The sequence below is a fragment of the Aricia agestis genome, chromosome 8 (genome assembly GCF_905147365.1).
Source record: "Aricia agestis chromosome 8, ilAriAges1.1, whole genome shotgun sequence".
In the NCBI taxonomy this organism is placed as follows: domain Eukaryota; kingdom Metazoa; phylum Arthropoda; class Insecta; order Lepidoptera; family Lycaenidae; genus Aricia; species Aricia agestis.
In genome coordinates, this window is record NC_056413.1 from 13,412,450 (window position 1) to 13,436,656 (window position 24,207).

The following is a 24,207-nucleotide window of genomic DNA, read 5'->3' on the forward strand; positions in this document are numbered from 1 at the left end:
TTGTTTATCGCACGAGAACTACGTCTTTTTCGGAACTCAAAGTATAAGAAAGAAAAGGTAACAGACAGACAGATAGACACACTTTCTCATTTATAATATTAGTAAGTATGAAGTCGGAAAGTGTGAACGTAACACACAAATATAATAGGGATGATGACAAGATTAGCGAATTTTGTTAATAAAATAAAGAAATCACGGTAAAAAATAAGTGTTCCCAAAATTTCAGCTTGATAGCCTTTGTATTTTTTTTGTTATGCGCCTTCAAAGTTGGATATTCAAGTCGAATTTTTTTTTAAATTAAATTTCTTAATATTTGTATACAATTCGATAACTTATGCAATTAAAAGCAACTTTTGTTATGAAACCACTTTCATAAACGCAATATTTAATATACCTGTCGAACAAAGTTGTCTCCCGATGCATAAAAACTACGAAAGACTGACGTCATACCTTCGTAGCACTTTGTATGGAGCGTTTCGGGCAGGTCTTTTTTATGAGATATTTGAATTGTCATATCTTGGTGAATTTTAAGCTATCAGAGTCATTCCTTCAACGATGTTTCTATTTTTTAAGTGTCTTTCAATTACCGATAAGAAAAAAAAAATAGTCATCATGCCTATTTTAAGCTAAAGATAACTCAGTAATGTCTACCAAAGAGAATATAATCACTACGTGTTGTCTACTACCAAAGCTAGAGAGTATAATATTTTATGTTCTCACTTTTCCAATGGTGATGTTGATGCTATCATAATATTATGCGCAGTGAATGCTCGCAATAAAACAATATATAGATTGAAATGGCACATTCTACGGTATGATGTGATCACTGACGAGGCGCTATTCGCTGTTAGCCGACTATCTCACGACTGGAACCGTATGGTTCAAGTTAAAGGCGACATCTCACAGTAAAATTAATTAAAAATACTTTTCTTTCTAAATTGGCTACATTATGACTTAGACTTTAGATGATTTACCGGTTTCGAAACTAAGAAGCTCACTTATGTTGCTAATTCCAAAGCATTTTATGTGTTTGTATCTAGAGTTAAAACAAAACCTACATTATTGGTGAATAAAAAGGCGAAAAAATCTATTTTCAAAGTCATGACTAATAAAGCTTTAAGAATATTTTAAACATGAATGAAGAATTCGGAAACATAAATTCAGCGATTTTTATCTTTATCTTGATGTGACTCAACCTGGACTATCGCCAAGTGATCCGCCAGTTTAAAATACGCAATTTTCATCAATACCACAACTCTACATCGGGTTTATTGACATCCAACGACTTTTAAAACTGCGGTTTAGTTACAATAACTGTATATAAAACTTTAACTTAGTAACTTGGAAATAACAAATTTACTTTATTGAAAATATTTAAAGAAAAAATTCTAGATTATGTAACTTTGAATTTTTACATTTAAATCTTAGCAATAAAACTAATTTGATACACAATCGACAGCTAAATGTAAAAAAATAATTAAATTATCAACGAAACAGTGATCCCTTCAAAAAGAGCAATAATTCATCGAACTGAAGGCTAAACGAAACTTTCTAAAAATGTAATCAAATACATTCATTTGTCTAACATTGTGAAGTGAATTATTAATTTAATTTGATTGTTTTGATGTAGGTCGCCGCCGCTTATGACTCGGGCTGTGTAGTTCTGTAATTGCTTTCTTCGTGTCCGTACGTATCTATTATGTACGTAACGTTGTGGGAGGTAGAATAATTAATATGATTTTTCACAATTTTCTTCGTAACGCGAACATTTTTATGAATTTCCACGAACAAACGAAGCTTAATTGTTCGTTGCTAAGGTGAAGCAATTATATCATTTACAGCAATTATAAAGTGAACAGACAATGCACGTTTATTACTAAATTATTACTCTATCATCAATCATCATTCATCATAAAGCTTTACTTTATAATGTTAATTGAGTGGTTATGTAGACGTTGCAGATTCAGTATCATAAAAGGATTCATCTTATATATAAAATTCTCGTGTCACAACTCACAATGTTAGGCCGCGTACTCCTCCGGAACGGCTCTACTGATTTTTACCAAATTCTATATTATATATGCATGTTCAGTAGGTCTGAGAATCGGCTACTGGCTACTTTTTATATTGATAAGAACATAAATTGTTGAATAATTAATAATAATTAATAAAATAGTTAATTATTACAACTCGAGACTGATGGCGACAATTGTTTGTGCGACGGGATAGCGATGGACGTTGCCATGGTGCCAAACTTATAATAGATTTAGTCACTTCGCGAATGGGCGATATACTTTATATGGCGAAACAATGTTTGCGGGACAGCTAGTTTTTCTATATTTTAATGTATTAAAATTTCTATACTTTCTACCATATAAATTATTACCAAAGGTATTTTAACAAAAGCTAAGATATTAATGTTAGGTATTTAGCTCTGTTTGCATCTATCATTTGGGTAATTCACCATGAAGCCTATTAGAAATTGAGCATATTTGTTTAGGTGAAAAGGTATAACTACCTAATATTGTGATGCTAAAATGTAAGTAGCAAACCTTACCTTCTATTCTGGTACCAGGTCTTGACCTGCGTGTCGGTCAAGCCCAGCTTTGCTGCTAGCTCCATGCGGTCCTGCACACTGAGGTACTTCTGCCTCTCGAAGGACTTCTCCAGGGTCTGGAGCTGGTGGTCGGTGAAGGCGGTCCTGGCCTTCCTCTGCTTCTTGGCGAGACCTGACGCGTCCCCGCACCCCTTGCTCGATACGTCGTCGGAGTCATCTTTCACTCCTGCAAACATAAGGTTGCTTGTTAGATGTGTGTCTGATGCCTGTAAAAATTTTGCTTAAGCCATAGATTTAAATCGTTAGATAATAGATATACCATTCGCACGTGCGCATTTATTTGGCGCATCTAACGATTTAAATCTATGGCCTAGGGCGTGGGCTATAATATTCTGTAAATTAAGTTATAACCCTATAACCTCTTTGTTGTTTTTGCGTGAAATAGCGACAAACATGGTAACACACCATAAATATACCAGCCACCAGGACGTAAAGTAAGGTGTTCAATCCAAAATTATTTGATGAAATATAGGCTTATCATAAAATTTAGATTCTTTGATTTTTGTGTGTTAAAAAGGGTTTCTGTACCTTCATAAATGGATTATTAAATTTTGATGTACTATCAGAGAAGTTGATTTATAGGCAGATGGCGGACCTACGTAGTTTGGTCGCGTTATGTCAAACCCAGCCGACAGATCACGACTTACATTGAATTGACATAAACCGACCAAATGACGCAGTCTACCCGTCAACTACCTACGAAACAATTTCTTCGTAATACGTTTCATTTGACTGACTTGATCATGACTGTTATTAGCATCATCGACATATACATATTGTCTTACTTGAAATCAGTATCAGTTTGGACATTTAAGTAATTCATCAAGCCCCATACGCTCACCGGTGAACGAGACACAATAGAATATCTATTGTGTCTCGTTTTTCCACGATCGACGGGTTACTGTTATGATTAGCACTAGAGTCTAAGGTCTAGACACTAACTGGTCAGTTTTCCAGCTTATAGCGAGCATATTATAGTCGCTCCAGCCCGGGCTTAGTAACTTAAGTAACTCGTTTCTCCGGCGCGGTTGTCGGGCTTCTGCGGTCGGGCCCTCACTTCCTCAGATATTTCTTGTTATGCTTATTAACCCTAGCGTAAACGATGTTTTGCTACATTTCTATGTTTTCCTTTAAGATTCTTAACACTGCTTTCGTTTTGCTTTAAAAAACTTGTTTGAATATTCTACATTTTAGATAACCGTCATAGCAGTAAAGAATGATGAAGTATTTATTTACTAGAAGTTTTCGAAAATCTACTTGTTATCAAAAACCTACACAACATTTTTTACAAAAATTGATTTATTTGTTTGAGTGCTACAATGCAATAACATAGACACTTCAAACTTTTATAATTCTTTTTGATCAAACACATCAAACATACAAATGTCATTATGTACATACAAAAATCATTACCTAACTTTAGTTAATACCAGACTCTCCTTAGCGTTCCAATTTTTTAAAGGTCTGTAACAGATACCCAATCAAATCCTGATCAATTTTAATCTTTGTCTTCAACTTTTTGTGACGACACTGACTAAGCCCATCTCTGCGTTGACAGTTAGTTTAGTTTGTATTAAGATTATTTAAATACTCTTTAGATGTACTTCGATATGAATCACGAGGTCTAATAATATATAATCCGTATTATCAAGAGTATAAGTATTAAGTAGCATACATAATATAATAATGTTAAGTATTTTATAAGACCGGCTGAATCAGACGCATGCACATTGCACACATAAACGCGTTTTCGGATAACTTGAAGTAGCTAGCTGCTAACAAGCTTACCACGTTGGCCCTTGATGATCTTTTTAGCCATCATGATTGCGAAACGATACGCTTGCGTATTCGATGTCTATATCATGATAAATCACATTACACGTGGGACAGCCATGCTTCGGCACGAATGGGCCGGCTTGACCTGAGAAATACCACGTTCTCACAGAAAAACGGCGTGAAACAGCGCTTGCGCTGTGTTTCGCCGTATGAGTGAATTTACCGGAGGCCCAAACCCTCCCCCCCCCCCTATTCACTCCCCCCCCCCTATTACCCTATTCCCTCTTAAAAGGCCGGCAACGTACCTGCAGCTCTTCTGATGCTGCGAGTGTCCATGGGCGACGAAAGTTGATTTCCATCAGGTGACCCGTTTGCTCGTTTGCCCCCTTATTTCATAAAAAAAACTCTACTCTACTGTTTATCTTGTATACTGTGTAAGTAGTGAGGACACGAGTTTAAAGCTATAATGCGTGGGGAATTAGCGCAGCCGAGTGTAGGAGCTGTGGTTTACCACCCAGGCACTAACGCCCTGATACAGTGTGCGTTTAAACATATACTGACATATAGTTTGTCCTCCTAGGCCTTAGGCAAGTCTAGTTAATCGTTCGTCAAATAACTTGTATTCCATAAGATATGCGAAAAATGTAAAGTAAAAGTTTTTTTTTGGAAGTCGCTTAAAAGTATCTACAACTAAATATAATAAGCTGCTGGCAGTTGCACTCAGTTGTTTTAAAATCCACCAACCATGACGCTACATTGAAAGCACTGTCGAAAGTCAGAGCTTTCGAACTTGGTCTTGCTCAATTGAGACACGACAATTTTAAGGCTATTTCTATACAACAAGGGTTCCTAATCTTTTTCAATGTTCAGCCTGCGTCGCAGTTGCATGTCACAATATTTTGTCACGACGCCCTACTCTACCGAGCTATTACAAAATGATACATAAGTAAACATCTTTGATGATTATAGTTAGGTTAAGCAGGTAAATGAGGTAAATAATAAAAAAACAAAAGACATTAAATCATCAGCTAACTGGTTTACTTAAATAATAAATATTACAATTTTATTTTATAATATTTGTGATTTTATATAGGGACATAGAGTATTTGAGGCAGGCTATTGGAGGATCGACTCACGGCGCCCCTCTTTCCTTTCCACGGCACACTAGGGCACCGCGGCGCACAGTTTGGAAACCCCTCCTCCATTGTAGGTATTGCAGACACAATAGATTTTCAGCCGGCTGCCGCTTAAGGATTGACGGGTTAATAGAGACTCTATTAGGTCAAGAAATGTAAGCTCTATATTCTTGTAAGAATAGATCATAATAATATCATCATCGGCATTAAGGTTTTAATAACTCCAAACATAGAAAAATCAACAGCGCGACACTTAAGTACCCAGCAGTTATGACATTTTACACTGGCGATATCGTATCGGGCCTTGACAATCGCCGCCTGCCCGCCCCGCAATGTTCACAGCAATTACGACCATCCATTAGGGTCGCCAATAATTCATCATAATAAGGTCCAACCGCCGCGTTTACTGAACCGTAAGAAATTATATTAATCGAAATCCATGTTTTTCTCGGTGAATTGTAATTATATTGCATTTCCTAGTGAGTTAATATAGATGTAGGAAGCGGGTAGTGGTGCATATTAAAATAAGTAATGAACATACCTACATTGACTATAATATTATTGTGATGCGCTTTTTTTTATAGTTTTTACCAGCCCCGGATCTAGGGGGGGGGGGGGGGGCAAGCCGGGGTCTGTGCCCCGGGCGGCAAATAAATTCAGGTGGCGGCCAAATTTACTAATACTTCACGGACCAATGGACAACTCATCATTGACCACGTAATAAAATATATAATAGCAAAAGTACAGCAATTTCATGGCCATATCAACTTGACCGATACCCTGATCGCGGACTGCGCGTTCCAAATACGGGCCCGGCTCCCGCACGCCTTTAAACCCTACCCTGTTAATTATATTATATATCCTACATAATATTGATAGCTGAAATTGTATGGATGATAAAGGTGAAAATAAACATAAGTAGGTAGGGGAGGCGGCATTTTTCAGTTTTTGCGGCGCCTGAAAAAAATTGAAGATCCGGGGCTGGTTTTTACAAGCAACCAAAACGAACCAATGATTTGTGGCTGTCTACACTTTGTCTCATGTTAAATAACAATGTTTTATTTAAAAAAATACAATTTACGAGTTATAAAATTATGTCCGAGCCTAATTTTAGAAAACTTATAAATCCAGTCAGTACATTTATCAGTTAAACGAAAACTGTGGTTAAGCTGGTATCCATATTGGTTCAAGATAAACTTATCTCGAGCTATAAATTATCATTTCGAATGTTCAATACCGAGGTGTGTTCACCTTTGTGTAGTGATTTTATGTTTAGAAGGAAAATTGTTTTGAGATTCTTGTATTTTTCCTTGTTGCTGCTATGAATTACTAAATAGTAATATAAATAGTGTTTGTTATCTCATATCTGATCTTAGTTTTTAGTCGTATGGTTTACTTTCTATTCTAATACTTAATTGATTACATAAATTTATTTGAATCCTGGAAATAGGCAGGATTTGCGCAACAGAGTTGCAGGCGTTATTTAGTCTATTCTAAGCCCTAAAGCACATTGAACTACGTTGAGTGTTGACATTTTGATGAGGCATATAATTTGTTTAAAATAAAGTCATAACAATCAATGGAATAGCTTGAAATAACTGAGTTGACCCTTGATAAAGTCAACTTTACATAAACCATTTTAGTATCAGACATAACAAGCTAAACGAACAAGTAACAATACTGTTTCAACTACGATTAGTCATTAGTCATTACTCATTATATTGATTAACCGAAGGCTATTATAGGTGTTGAGAAATTATAATTAAAACTATAAATATTTTAATGTAGAGATATTTATTGCTAAAAAGTGTTAATATTACAAAACATGCTTGAATTTCAAGTAGGTAAGTTTACGATCGCTGAGCGCTGTAAGTATACTCCAGTCTCCTCTCTCTTTTTAACCCCCGACAAAAAAGAGGGGTGTTATAAGTTTGACGTGTCTGTCTGTCTGTCTGTCTGTCTGTTTGTATGTGTGTGTATCTGTCCGTGGCATCGTAGCATCCAAACGGGTGAACCGATTTTGATCTAGTTTTTTTTGTTTAAAAGCTGACATGATCGAGAGTGTTCTTAGATATAATTCATCATCATCAGCCTGTTCAGTGCTGAACAATCAGGGTTTATCTGGTTCATGAAAGGCCGTTGGCAACGTCGTTTGATGGGTTTTATATTTCATTCTACTTCATGACATTTGTGAATATACAATATACGTATACACATAATAATGGAAAGTTGACCTGGTGCTGCAGCATCACCTGGTAATCAATAGGATATCCAACTCCTCGCCAACTTAGAGCAGAGGTTTCGTGTTTGGGCTCATTTTAATTGCGACAACCAGTAAGAAGAAGGAGATGGGGGACCTAAGTAGTTTGGTCGCATTACGTCGAACCCAGCCGACAGATAACAATTATTAGGTACCATTGAATTGACATGATCCGACCAAATGACGTTGGTCTCTCAACTACCTAGGAATCAATTTCCTCGATGGTACTATGGTATATGTAACTATGTATTATAATGATTGTAGGTGTGAGTGTGTGTCTGTGTGTGTGTGTGAAAGTAATGTATCGATTACAGAGAGCTGCTCACTGCTGACAGTTGACACCTAACGCCGTTATTATGTAAACACTAAACATGTCCGCTCACTGCTAATCCCTCGCTTACCAGAGCCTCTACCCAAGACGTTTTCTTCATCGCTTCTCTATAAAATTGCCGATCAAAATGTTTGGAATTGACATATTATTAAGCGACGTAACATAAGTGACAATTCGACTCATGTTATGTCAATTCCATACATTTTAATCGGCGATATAAAGAAGCGATAAGGAAAACATCTTGGCTAGGGGCTCAGGTATAGACTAGAGCGAGTGTTCCACAGACTTACAGTAAAGTAGCAAACTCTATATTAATTACAGGTATACTGTTTCAACGGCATTTGAATGTGTAAAATCTTCATAATTTTGAAGTCGGTACCAGTCCTATTAGTTGCAGTTAAATTCTGTCATAGACCTGGCGATTAGGGTAGCTGGTGCCTGGTACCGACTTCAAAATAATGAAGATTGAGAACAGAAATACTGAGTACAGGATAAGAATAATTTAATAATTTTTAGTTCATTTTAGAAAATTACTAAGTATTGTTTTTACTTTGGAAGTCGGTTTTAATCTTTTGTTTAAAAATAATAATAACTAGATGTACCCAAGTACTATAACTTGTGTCTAATATCCATTGCATCATTATAATTACCATAATAGATAAGAATATCCGCTTCGACCTTAATGTAACGAAATTGATCAGTAAAATATTCAGAGAATCAGTCACGCAGTCATAAGTAAGTTAATATTCAATTATCAGCTTAACTTATTATATCTACTGCGTGGGGCGTCCTTAAGTGACAGGCGGACGAATAAGGTCGCTAAACATACATACAGACTTGTTGTTGATCGAAAAAACTTGTTAATTGTACATTAATATTGCTACATGATAATTTAATTAATTGATGATTAGTAAGCTAGAAGTGGCATGGGGTTTTTATGACTCTGTCTTTTCTCTTAAGGGGGCGACTAACGCTAAAGTGTCGATTTTATAGTTCATTTTTATACTTGAAAATAAGCCCCGAATTGTTTCATTTTCTAAAATTAGATACTAGATTTTTCATTTATTGCCATAACCGTGCATTAAACTAAGTTAATATTTTAACACATTGTATAAAATTCTATCATTGAGAGATGGACCTGGCGGAGTTTTAAAATGTTGTATATTTATCGAGTTATTGAGAAAAAACTAATTTGGCGATGAATCCGCGTCGTTCTTTTTCACCTGGCATATGAAAGACGGGCGTGAGTGTGAAGAGAGAAGGACGATGTTTAATTTTTGGGATCAGTCGCCCTCTTAAGTAGAGTCGACGTTAAATTAGAATAGCCTGTATTCTTTTATAGTATATTTTGATTTTGGGATAAAAATATTTTGGATTTGCTTTTGATAAGTTTTCATCGGTTTGGAAAATGTATAACTTTCAGTTACTTAAAAAGATAGCGCGATAAACTTGACATAACTAATATGTATACAAGCCAGGTTGGCCTTGGAGCCGTTGGAGCGAGATGAAAGGAAAAACTTGGTGTTGGGGAGGTCTTTGCTCAACAATAAAGAGCTGGATGGGCTCTTAAAAAAAACTTTCAGTTACACCTAAATCCAATATCCATCCATTATTACACAATGCTACCTTGTGCTAAAACGTAATATGATGATCCATATTTTATTAACGTTAAAGGAAGGTCACAATATATAATTAAAATCAACACCTTAATTAATAAAAACATAATAAAAATTCAAATAAAAATCCCAAAGCGCTAAATCCACTAAAACTCATAAAAATACCATTAATTTATTTTGTAAATATTTGGGTGCGATCATTAAAGATAGTAAGTTCGTAAATTAAACAATTTATGAGTTGAAATTTCATTTACTCGATAACAGGGCTGATAAGACTTTTAACCGACAATAAAGTTTGCGCGAGCTTTTCTTTGTTCTATTGTGGATAGTAAGTTTTTTTTTTTTTATAAATTGCGCTGAGATTAGAAAGCTAGATAAGCGATGGCTTTAAAAGAGTTGTTGGCCTCGATGATAATACGATAGTGTTAATTTAATTAAAGTAATGTTTATATAATTACGTTTCAAGTGGTATTTTAATTAAAAGGTAATGTATGTATTTTAGGCATGAAGCACGCATTTATTCAAATGAAGCCTATTTTTATATTAGATTATGTTTAAACAAAGTACCAACGTTTTTAATTTAACTCTATTATTACCTTTTATTATTGATCATAATGAAACTAATAATTAATTAATTGGTAATAATAATTACCAATATAACAAAGTAATTTTACTTACTGTTCTTAAGTAATGTTTTAAATGTACAGTGTTGAATAATAAAACATATTATAATGCGAGTAGGAAGTTTAAAAGGAAAAATTATTTATTTAATGTTTTATTTTTTGATCTTAATTACAGTAATAAAATTCTAAATTTTAGTTTCATGGCAAAATATTATAATTTCTTAATAACTTAAATATTTACTGTCAGTAAAATTGTAGTGTATACTACTAATAGTTTTTATTATTCGTAGGTATACTATTATATAAAATTAAGTATATTATATTTATATAAAAATAAAATATGAAAAAATAGGCAAAAACAAACGTGAGTACTTTGTTGTAGACGTACCTACATCGTTCATTGTAAGGAATAGCAGCTCTGTTAAGGCAACTATAATGCTACCAAATTAAAACTTACGTGTTAAAACCGATAAAAAATACACTGGCCCTTCAATTTAGTTCATAAATTGTTTTACTTTACATTCAGTAGTTTTAGAGATTAAAGGGAACAAAGGGACATGAGGGAAAAAAGCGACTTTGTTTTATAATATGTATAGATAGATAGATAATAATATAGTTACATTTCGAACGTTTGCACAATCAGACGTGAGTGTATGCTAACAGCTTGTTCACGATCGATGGGAGCACCCACTTGTTAGTTGTTACTTCTAGCTGCTAACGCTCTACTTACAGCTGCATTTCGCCATGGGCTAATGTTTTATGATTTAGAAAGGAGTTTCAAATTGATGGTTCATATAGCTTTAATTTTACGAATTTCTGACTTAAACCGGTTTGGCTTTAATTTGCCATTTTAAGGCAGATCATTCATGAATTTATAGGTAGGTGCCTAAGGTTTTCCTAAGTTAAAGCTTATTTAAATTGAAGTAAATAATCAAACTATTTCTATTTATAGGTAGCAGGTTATTGTAAGGGATTTCAGTAATTGAAAATAATTATAAGTTATAACTAATTTCCCAGGGATAAAACCTAGCTAAATATTTTTATTACCTAGATCTTATTACAAACATCTTGCAACCTTTCCCGATATTTTACTATATTTACATATAATAAAATATCGGGAAAGGTTGCAAAATATATTTAAAAAATGCTTCATTTAAACAATCTATATAAAAACCTGATTATTTTATGTAAGTATATTTCTATCTGTTTTAAATCACCTACAACACGGTCAAATTAACTAGATGCACGGTTTGATGACGTCATTATGGAGCTCGCATGTTATTTATATATTTCGATGCGTCAAGTTAATTTGACCGTGTTGTACATTCTACCTATACTACTAGATGACGCCTGCAACTCCGTAGCGCCAAAATTCGTTTATCACGCGGCAGCCGTACATTTTTTCGAGATAAAAATATCCTATGTCCTTTCCCGGGACTCAGAGTATCTCCATACCCAGCAAAATCAGTTCAGCGGTTTGGTCGTGAAGAGGTACTTAATAGACAGACAGACTGACTTTATGATATTAGTATGGATATTAAATGCGGTAAGTTACAGATCAAATAGCGAGTTATCTGCTGTATTTTTACATAGGACTTTGTAGTTAAACGCTTAATGTCACGTATCTGTGGCAATTACGCGTCATTATCCGTCGTTTTCCCGTAATTAATGATTGCACAAATTATTACCGTAAACAATACTTACGCGACGTATCATTTTTGCAACGTAGAGCTGCGTAATCGTACACGTTAACTTTAACGTTTTGAATAGTGTTAAAGCAACACACCTGCAGCTTCTGATGTTGAGAGCGTCCATGGGCGATGGTAGTTCCTTTCCATCAGGTGACCCGTTTGCTCATCTGGCCCCTTATTTTAGAAAAAAAGCGATATTTTTCATCTTTAAATCAAAAAGTCTCGCGACTCCGATGCGACTCCTTCAATTTCGACTTGCTTAAAAAATTATTTTAACTGAATCACAAAAATTGAGGATCTTCGGTTGTGTATACTTTTTATTCGACTTTTAAAAGACTGGACAAGAACGTCAAGCTATCCATAATATATAGCTTTCTATTAGTTGATTCGTTCTCATCAATCCATCGTCATACACTCAATTTCCTCCCTTTTAAATTTTAATTTTCATGTTAAATTTCAACAAAAATAATAGCATTATAGCTCACCGTATTGAGCTTTTACACAGCTTTAGTACAAAACATAACTGTATTTATGATATTATTTAGTTTACTTACGCCTCATCGAGTAGAAAGCAACATGGGCGCGCATATCGATGTTAAATCGAATGAAAAATCATGCATTTTCCGATTTCGTACTCATATCGGGCCCGGCTCGGACACAAATTGCGATTACACGCCTAAAGTCACCCTCTTAGTGGTATTACACTTTTACTTCTAAACTAGGCATTCTACTTCATTTCATTTTATGTTAAAGGAAGTTATAACAGTAGGTTATAACTTCGTAGGGTATATGATGTCCCACATTGACATGGTTGAATTTAGATCGAAAACTTTAAATTTTATACGCAGTGCCGTAAACAGTCTTTTTTGCGCCCTGTGCGAGCTTTTACAACTGCGCCCTTGCTTTTTTAGATATTATATTACCCAAAGCAATGTATAGGTCTATTTTACTGTTGGAATCGTGCTCTAGGGGCGCAGCGGGAACTATTAATCGGGAGCAAACCGAAAAAATAATACTCCTGCCTGGTTTGGCCATTTTTGCGCCCTCCCAGAGTCTACGCCCTGTGCCTGGGCACCGGTGGCACCACCCTATTTACGGCACTGTTTATACGGAGCAAATTACAAAATATGATGTAGTATTTTTTTTAATTGTAATATTATTTACTAAATTATCTAACAAAAGGATTTTTCGAGAAGACAAGTTTCGACTAAAGTATTACTCTCTAGTAGTTATTATGTTATAACCTCAGAACAGGAAATTAAGGTTATAATCATAAAGTTAATATAGTTACCTAGCGGAATAGAGCAACAATCTCGAGCTGTCAAACGAAACCGAAATTGATTTACGTCTGTGTGTGAAATTTTGTTTCCGTATATATACTTACACAAGCATCTTTCTAAGATATTAAATTGTCAACGTGCCGATAAGTGCCGACTGGACGTCAAAAAGATGAAAAAAATTGATTCTGCTGGCATGTATCACACGTCTCTTTTTACCACGCAGTGTTACATCTCGCTTGCTCAGGCCTTTGTTTCTCTATTCCGCTAGGTATATTAACTTTAGTATTTATGGTTATAAATTATAAGTCCTTGTGTAATCAAATTTTACACGGATGAAATTAGGCTAACAACTATAAATATAATAATATCAAAAAATATGCTTTAACATTTATTAAAATTTAATTTATAATAAAAATATGATGTCCCAGGTAGCAGTAAACAGGACTCTTTCGGGATCGCCGTACCTACTGATACTAATCCTTACTCTGAGCGATACAAAAACGTAATCTTTTATAATTTTAATCGAGCTTTATAGAACTCGCATCGCCTGTCAAGCTGACACAAAGCCCGCCTGGGACCTTATTATGCCGTTCACACTTATTTTACCCCTGACAACACCCTTAAGTCCGCTATATTAAGGATCATTTTATGGAAACTTCATGGAAAAATGACGAGTATAGAAAAGTTTAAACTGGGCCCTGTTTATATTGTCGCCGAATCGACGACTCGTCACGACCTCATCACGATAAAATCGATGTGCGATTAAAAATCGATTTTGTAATCAACGTGATAAAGTTTATTTTCGGTGATTGTGTTTAAGGTTAGCTGTTAATCCGTAAAACTTGATTTGTTTGCCGACAGCGATTAATATAATCTTGCATCATCATCAGTCGCAAAATCCTAAAAAAAACTTTGCTTTTTTAACAAATAAAAAACTCTGTAGGTGTGGACTGTCAGGGCAAAGATGTTTTTATCAAGTAGGTAGGTACTTTCCGCGTAAAGACTGAATGACAACATCAAATGAACGGTTTATATTTTCATCTTTTTGATTTGAAAATGATTTAGAAAATGAACACTATCTTTTTATTCACAAAATAGATTTTTCTATAGTATTCTATAGAAGCTTAAGAACGACCAAGTAGTGACGAACATAATATGAAAATAACTGGCTGGTTAGTTCTGAGAGCACCTCAATCTGAATGAATGAATGAATATATTTTATTGTGCACACAGTTACAGTAACAACAAACATACGACAAAAACACATAAAATGACGAGTACACAAAGGCGGTCTTATTACTAAATAGCAATTTCTTCCAGACAACCTTTGGAAAGAAGGGAAACAAAAAGTTGCTGGAGAAAGGGCGTTGTGCTTAAAGTATATTATCTAATTACAATTAAAAATAAAGCTTAAAGACTTAACATTAATACATTACATATAAATACTATCCTATGAAATAAATACATACACACAATACATACATACAAAATATTATAATAAAATAACTATTTATCAAAAATATATATTTTATATAATAATTAATAATATAATACATATGATTATATAATATTATATACATACTATAATATACATAATATAATTTACGTAATATATTGGCACATGAAAGTATATACAGTACCAAATAAATTAATGTCATGACTCATGCCATATCAGTCCATACTAAGATCACATCTTTAGATAGTAATCCTTAAGGGAGGACTAAAATGTATTCAAAGTTTTAGAGAGTCTCACCCTGGTAGGGAGAGAGTTCCAGAGTAGAACGGACTGTACGGAGTAAGAGGAATGGAAATATTTTGTGTGGTGGATAGGGATATCTAGGAGGAGATTTTTGGATGAACGCAGCTCCTGTCTGTCAGGGCGACGGAAGTTAAAGATGTCCTTCAGGTATTTAGGGCTGTTAGGATCGAATAGGATGGTATAGAGGAAGGAAAGTGCACGGGCATTGCGTCGAAGGCGGATTGGTAACCATTTTAGTTTATTGCGGAACTCAGATATGCGATCAAACTTCCGCAAGCCAAAAACGAACCTGATTGAGATATTCTGAAGGCGCTCCAGTTTGTTGAGTTGGTCTTCGGTCAAGTTGATGAAGCAGGCATCTGCGTAGTCGAGGAGTGACAGAAATAGCGATTCCGCTAAGGCTACCTTAGTAGGTACTGGCAGTAAATACCGAAGTCGCTTTAGGGAATGCCACGTTGAGTACACCTTCCTAATAATCTCCTTCAGTTGATATGACCAGGAAAGATGCTCATCAAAGTGAACGCCGAGATTCTTCACAACCTTACTATATGGTATAGTTACACCGTTAATTGATACCGAGGGAAGAGTGGCCCAGTCAATTCTTGATACGAGCCCCGGACTGCCAAGTATTATTAACTGAGACTTATCAGGGTTAATCAGAAGTCCATGTTCTCTGCTCCAGTTACATATAATTGATAAATCTCGGTTAATAACATCCACGGCTGCAGGTAGCGCATCAAGATATTTGCAGATCATCTGCGTACAAATGGGCAAAAATAAACAATGTAATAAAATTAATAAAAAGCGCAAAGAGTAATGGGGAAAGGACGCCACCTTGAGGAACACCGGCAGTAGTGTCGGTCCAGTCTGAAAAGAATTCCGAAATTTTAACTCTCTGCCGACGACCCCCAAGGTAACTCCGGAGTAATTGGATTACAGAGGGAGAAAAGTTAAGAGTCGCTAACAAAGCAATAAGTACATCATGGTCGATAGAATTGAATGCGTTACTAAAATCAAGTAAAGTTAGAATGGTAAGCATCTTTTTATCCATACCAGCTCGAATGTCATCTGCCACCTTAACCAGGGCCGAAGTGGTACTATGACCTTTACGAAATCCTGACTGGTAGGCGCTAAGGAGGTGGTTATCGGTAACATGTTTTGTAAGTTGGTGATGTAGGAGTCGCTCGAGAACTTTGGATAGGAAAGGAAGGATGGATATTGGACGGAAATCAGTGACAGCTTTAGGACGAGAGGATTTTGGTAAGGGGATAATGTGGGCAGATTTCCAAGTACCATGAAAAGAACAAGTTGATATACAATAATTGAAAATATGCAAGAGGACGGGTGAAATTATGTCTAGGATTGGGATGATCATTCTGCGACTGACACCATCATCACCAACTGCACTTGAGGTTGTCGCTATGACGTGTCTCTTAACTTCGCACTCTGTAAATGGGACAAAGTGAAACTGCTCAGGGTTGGAAATCTGCATGAGGGAAATTTTGTTTAAGGTTTGCAATTAACATCTGGGTCTAATTTAGAAGTACAAGAGAAGTGTCTATTAATTAAGTTTACATCAATATTGCAGGAGTTATATGAGTTGTTACTTTTGCCAATACCAAGAGACTTTAGAAACTTTCACGTTTTCGCGGGATCGTCATTCTCGATGGATGAATGTATATGTCGACGCTGAGCATCGCGACACATAGTGTTGCACTTGTTTCGCAGTTTCAAGGTTCAAATAAAACCACAATTAATAATAGGCTACTATAGTAGCTTACTTAACACCGAGCGGTTTAACTCAACGAGTCAACTTTGTTACAAATATCTCAATATTATGTAGTTTCCATAATTATAATAATAATAGCTCCCACACCGGTTTCGGTGACGGTGGCCGGTTTCATTGAAACCAGGCCAGCTACGCAGGAGTAATTTTTATAGTGCCCAAGTGTGTGCGCAGTACACAAGAGCACTCTCTATTCCTTTACTCTCATAACCCAGTGGGACGGACGACCGACACGACTGGCGAGAGATCAGGCGCAGGACCGACTTTTTACATGCCCATCCGACGCATGGATCATCTTACTTGTCAGACAATCAGGTGATCAGCCTGCATTGTCCTAACCAAACTTGGAAATAACATGTTTCCAACGCGGGAATCGAACCCACGACCTCCGAGTCAAGAGCCGCGCTCTATACCACTAGACCACGGAGGCGTTAGTTTCCATAATTATTAGGGGTTCGGAACACCAAACTGCGAATTCGCATCGCACCGCAAAAATCTGCGACAAAACACATACTAAAAATGAAATGCGAATCCGCAGTTTTGTGTGAGAGCCCTAAGATGGATACTAAGAATAAAATAAAGGATTAAATTGAACAAGTTACAAAGAAAATCAAACAGAATAAGGCGTCAAGTAAGATAAAGTAGCAAAATTCCATCCTTGAATCCAAATGAATTTCTGTAGTCTACTGTATCATATTTTTAAAACATATTTCTTGAGATTTTTTTATATTATGTTTTGTAGCTGTTTTTTTCTAAGGTATCTTTCAGATCGGGAGCAAAGAAATAATTAGATTTTTAAAAGTTACAGGATGTACTCTAATATCCGTCAGATAAGCCTATCCGCCACTTATCAGAAAGTGGTGAAACAGGCCCTAAGTCTTCCGCTTTTTGAAAGCGAGACTTTTTGCTTGGGGCTTTTATTTTAGTCTAAGGTCTTTGGTTACCCAGCTACAACACTGGGCAACGTTCAGAAAAAACGGATTTTTTCTATTATGGAGGTACATTAAGTAAAGCCCCGGAGTAATTTATCTGTGATCTGCGTCACATATCTGTGGCCGCGACCTGTGTTATTAACATACACTAATTGTGTTAAATTGTTACTCACACTTGCACACAGTAATTACTGTATTTTTTCTATGTAAACCTTTAATAACCTCTTGTGAACCTGTTTTAATTCCCTTCAATTATTTGTATGTACAATCGCTTATTTGCTGTGGCAACTGTTTGATTTTTTTCAATTCTTAAGACACAATAAAATTCTATGTGACCAGCGGGGCTAAAATGGTCACATTTAGCAATTCCTCTCAATCAATTCAGCAAATGGATTATATTGAAGTTACTACTATCATTTTTTATAACCTGAATAGTTTGCGAGAGAGACTCTTCCAAAGTGGTAAAATGTGTGAACCCCCCCCCCCTCTAACTTCTAAAGTAGGGGGGGCATGTTAAGTCTAAAAAAATATATTATGATATACATTACTAGAAAAACTACCAACGAAAATTGGTTTGCACGAGATCTAGCAAGTACTTTTTTTTCTAAGAACGTCAAAAATGGTTAAACTTAATTTAACTTTCATTAAATCAACTGAAATATAAAAATAAATCAAAATCCTTTTAATTTCATAAAAATAAACCTTATTGCTGCTGCGGAGCCCTTCATGGGCGAGTCCAACTCGCACTTGGTCGATTTTTGGGTAACATTTAGCAAAAAGTTCGTAAGGCTGTTTAAAATGTGTTTTAAAAATAGAATCGTCTGTTCTTTTTCCCCTGCCGAGCAGTGTAATTATAATATGCGCGGATTATTTAAATGTATTAAACTCCGCACCTCTAATCGAAAAACATTTATGATTTCAGTAAGCTGTTTAAAAAATTTAAAAGGGCAACTTGACGTTTGACAAAAAGCTGATTATAACGTCATTTTTTTCTTTGAGTCCCTTTGAGGATTAATTTCGTTTCGTAAGGGCTCGCAGGGGTTCGGAGTTGTATTTATAGTTGACATTATACGTTTTATTTAATTTATTTGTGTTCATCAACCTGTCTATTTAGTATCACAAGTTATAATTAACACTTTATAAGCCTGTTGACTTCTTCTTTGCATGGGAACTGTACCTTATTAGCAAGAAAAGAAAGCAAGTTTGAAAATATGTCGAACACACATATTGGCTAATATAATAAAACTTTAATTAGTTTGTTGAATCTTTAACATCTTCATTTAACGGAGAGTTTGTTCAAGTTTTATCTAACGCAAAGTTATTTTAAAAAAAGGAAACAACTAATACGTATAAACAATTTGAAACCGTAGACCCACAGGCTAGTTAAAACAAAATAACTCATCTAATTAGTTAAAAAAATCTTAAACCAATTTTAGAACGTATTAAAAATGAAGGCCCAAAAATGTTAGTCAAATAACATTTGTGACGGTCCAGCGGACCGGTGGTGTTGATGTGACAAAAGCCGTCACAGATCATATTGCATCTATACACACACAACACACAAGAACACACACACACACACACACACACACATACACACAATCATCCATACATCAATACACCTCGTGATTCTAAGGTCACACCGAGCAAACATCTGATTTGATTTTGACCACTGATCTGACATACCTATCTCATGTTCCCAGTAATATAATGTTGTTCAACGAGCGACAAACAAGTGATACTTAGTTCGATAATTTTATATTCTAGCTTCTTACTTACGTATTTTTCCTTAAACATTACTTATTGACCGATTTTTGCGCATTTTTTAAGTTTATCTATATGACATTGTTATTGGTTAACAATTTGACGTTAGCTAATCAAAAGCATGAATAGATTGATGTGTTACATAATATTAATATCATATTATCATACAGTTTACCTTTAGGCCTGTTAGACAATACAAAAACATTTAATGTTTTTTCCTTCTATTCTTGTAATTTTTCCTACCATTTATAAAGAAACAACAGGACACATTTTGTTTGTTTTATCTTACCGTTAGATATCGACTAATAATATGTGTCATGCATACTTAAAAATTAAAATATTACTGTTTGATATTAAATTAATTGCTGTCAAAGAATTTAAGAATCAATCTATTCTTCCAAAAACAAATAGATATTCTACCCGCTTACATTGAAATCGGTTTCATGTCAGCAGGTATTATAACCTAAATATCTATTAATGACGAATGATTCTCACAACAATTTTATTACAATACAAATTACAATTAATTTTATTACAATAATTGTTACAGAAAAAAATATTGCAATTGTTGTATAATTACTGACAAGGCTGGTGAGGAATGTACTTTTTATAATCGATCGGTGTAAGAGTATCGCGTGTACTGTTCGCGACAGTTCTCGGTACTGGGGATATCGAGATGAATAAATACATAAAATATGGGTGTTAAGGAGCTGCAGTTTTTATTATATTATCGATAAGTCATCGATATTTCAGGTCAAGGCGTGCGGCGCGGCGTAGGCCTGCCGCGGCGAGCCCGTCGTAGAGCTGGCTGGCAAGACGCGGCCGAGCGTTCGCGTTGAACTCTTTTTCTTGAAAATTCAAACATTTAAATTTCAAAAGTTCTAAACTTGAAATTTTTACTTTTTTTTCTTGAACAATAATAATTTTAATCGTTAAAAATATTTCAATGCGCATTTAAGTTTAAAATTTTAGTTTTTTTTTGTTTAATTTTTTAATGCTTACATTAAATCTAGGCACATTTTATGTATTTGTTATTTAATTATGTGACTACCACGCTCGCATTACAAAGACAAAAATTTTATTACCTCTAAAATTATCCAAATATATTATAATTAAAAGCCTTTTATAATTCAAGAAATGAATAATTATGATATTTAATATTTATTTAATTAATTAATTTCTTATCAAGATTTAACTAAGTAGTTTTATGAATTATTTAGGTAAATTTCCTAATTAGTGATTGTTAGGTTTTTTTAAGCTACCTAATTATTATTAATAAAAACGAATTAAATTTCAAACCTATAATAATATTTATTTGTAATATTAAATATGGATTATAAAACTGATCTGTCAAATAACACAACGTTACGTATGGATAAATTTAACCGCCTTGTTACTTGTAACCGTTTTTTTAACTAAAACATCTACTGTTTTTAAGGGTTTTAGATATTTGTAGGTTACTTTTTAACAATTTTTAAACTTCATTATTATAACTTTTGTACATGGTACTCTCATCTAAGTAGTAATAAAGGCCAAAGGGATACAAAAAAATATCCATATCATCTCTTTGGCTCTTAGGCTTATACCTTAGGTATTATACCTACAGTAAAAAAAGTAATAAGAAAAGTACCATAGAGTCTAAGGAAAGTGAAGTAATTTTATAATTTACTTGGCTTAAATTATAAAATTACATCACTTCCCTAAACCTTAGACAAGGGATGTTACAAAAGGTAACCCATAGAGAGGAACTCTTCTAACCAGCGACATATTATCACGATATTCTTGTAATCGGTTTCGATACTTCTTCCCTTTTTATTTATTTATTTATTTTATTAAGGTACACCGTACATACGTTGATACACATATAAAATAGTTAAAACAAATTAAAGATCGAATGTACTTAATAATTATGGGCGTACCTACTGTGCAGAGAGCGCACAGTATTATTACAATACAATATTATTTAAAATATGAAGTTGTTATGATTCGGACCATAAGCTCTATCTAAAATAATATTTTTTTCTAGTGAAACATAAAAACAAGTAACTGAAACTTCTGGAAAGGCTTTACATAACGTGTGCTCTAAATAGTGGTATATAATATTTAAATAATGTAAAACTATAAAGTGAGTTTTTAATTTAATAAGGGGATTAAGCTCTATGAACGATACAGCTCTCTATAATCTACATCCAGCCTTGAGTTATAACTTTCGTAAAATAATATACTAAGAAATATATAAATAATAGTAAATTTACTACAAAATATTTAAACACTAAAAATAGTTTTTAGTGTTTAAATATTTTGTAGAAAATTTTTACGCAGAAAGGCTAGATACATAGTTACTAATTTAAGCTGAAAAATAACTCAAACATGTTAAATATTTTCGTATGAGAAAATGATTTTAGTATTACGTATGTATGAGAATTTTGATGGTGCCCGGCCTCTTAAGACTCTGTAATCTGTATAGAACATAGGAAAATCTTCTACTTCATACTAGACTTTATCTTTTAGACCTACACAAGTTTGTGGTCTAAAAGATAAATAACTAAAGTTATTGTAGTCCAGTGCAATTAATACTATAAATAAATCAGTATCAGTGAACTTCTTATCCTAGGTTGGATAACCTAGCGACACAAACAGTGAGTCTAACTAGAGCGAGCTGAAATGACATAGTGCGACTCTATTTCTTGATAGATATACAATTAGCCTATGGCTCTCTCTGTATCGGGATAGTCTAGGTAGCTGACCTAGGGATGCCTGTGGCGTGTTACTATAGTGGGCTGACATTACCTAGCTCTATCTCGTGATAGAGATACATTCGGACTCTCTCTCTTTCGGGGGAGTCTGTGGAACTGACCTGGGGAGTCTGTGGCGGAGCGGTCGGAGTCGGAGTCGCGGTGCGCGCTGAGGTCCCGGGGCGCGTTGAGTATGTCGGTGATCATGAACCTCGTGCGGGGCGCGCGCTCGCGCTCGTCTCGTTGCACCGTCATCGCGCCCGCCCCCGCCCCGCCGCCCCACCCCACCTCGCCGCCCGTCACCGCACCCGCATCGCAATCCTGAATCTTGGAATCTCTAAAATGTTCTAACCATTTATGCACTTTGGCCGACAGTTTTACACTTTTACTGAAAGTTCACACGAAAATCGCCACCTAACGAGCTCGCATGGGCAGCATGTAACACGATTGTCTATCACAGGGGATGGTCCGTCAATGTCGCGCGGATTTATCGCCGGGATAGTCGCGGTGGTGCGCCAAGCTACTGCTACACTGGCGGTCGGCACGAAGTGTCGGCGAGAACTGAGCGCGGCCGGCGCGGGCGGCGGGAGGCGGCGCCGGCAGTGGGCGCGCGCGGCGGCGTCCAATGGCGAGGCGCGGGGGGCGGGGGGCGTGGCGCTGCCATGTTGCCCCCCGCCCCCCGCCGACCCCCTCCGGTGCCGCGGGGGCCGAGGGGCCGCTAATGCTCTTTTTGCCGACTCGCTGAGAGAAAGCTCCGCGCGGATTTAAGCTTTTATACGTGGATAAAACGCTTTTATAGGAAAATAAACCGTCCTCGCTGTGGGATGTCGCGTTTTATGACGGTGTTTTACTCCAACTTGGCGTCTCTATACGGCCCTAATTGGTTTGTTTGGCCTAAATTTAGTCTTGTAAGTGCTTTATTTGTAAGTATCTGTTCTTTTGATTCGATTTATTGAGTGTAATAGTTTTATTTATTGTTAACTTTTTAAGGTTCCGTAGTCTACAAGGAACCCTATAAGGGTTTCGGTCTGTTCGTCCGTTTGTCCATATGTCTGTGATGTCTGTCCGCGGTTTTGCTCCAGAGACTATGGACCCTTCGATCACTAATATAGGACCTACAAAAATGTATGTCGGCATTAAATGCAGATATTAATGATGCCGACAAAATAGTTTATAAATTCTTAAAAAATATTTTTTATGGTACCTCCCTAACACATCAAGCGGGGATGATTTTTTTTTCAAGTCCATCCGACCGTGTGGGGTGTCGTTGCCGCACACTATCCGAAATATCCTTCCGGCGAGTTCGAGCTCACTCGGCTCAGTACAAAATGTAAGAGACAGCGCGGACGTTCAACTGTTTCTGATCAGAAATTTCGGACAATGTGCGGCCGGGCTAAAACTGAGGATTTGGCAACGCGTAGGCGGCGTAGGTCTGAAATCTTCATGCAAGTCAATCTTACGCCATTAACGTGAGTTAATGTGTCATTTTACAAATGTCAAAAGAGCCAAACAATACCGATTTGGTCAAATTTTTGGGTTACCTCCGCTTCATCCCTCGATATACATTATACATGCATACTAAGTGATAATACTTAAGGATGTGAATGGGTCTCCTATATAGTTTTGCTGTAAAAGTAGCAGCGCTAAAAGAGTAACTTTTTTAAACTTTTGTATTGGAAAATTCATAACGCTGGGCGCTTGCCCATACAAAGTCAAAAAAACTTTGCTCCTTCAGCGCTGCTACTTTCACAACGAACTCTATATGTATAGGGACTAGATACACCTTAAAGTATTATCACGTAGTTTTGTTACACCCTGCTGTCCTTGTATATAGGTTCTTCCATGAAGTTATCGCAGTGCTAAGATTTAGCAGGTATGAAACGCGGAAATAATATTAATAA

General features: G+C 35.7%; 1 protein-coding gene across 1 annotated transcript in view; it reads right to left on the reverse strand.

The window, feature by feature from the left end:
- Window positions 1-22,561, reverse strand: part of LOC121729813 (homeobox protein B-H1-like) — a 36,964-nt gene extending 14,403 nt beyond the window's left edge. Inside the window, exons 1-2 of the mRNA XM_042118444.1 lie at window positions 22,429-22,561; window positions 2,558-2,783 (exon numbers count right to left, since the gene is read on the reverse strand). Coding sequence (XP_041974378.1) covers window positions 2,558-2,783; window positions 22,429-22,561 — 359 coding nt within the window. The remainder of the gene's footprint in view (window positions 1-2,557; window positions 2,784-22,428) is intronic.
- Window positions 22,562-24,207: the final 1,646 nt, after the last annotated feature.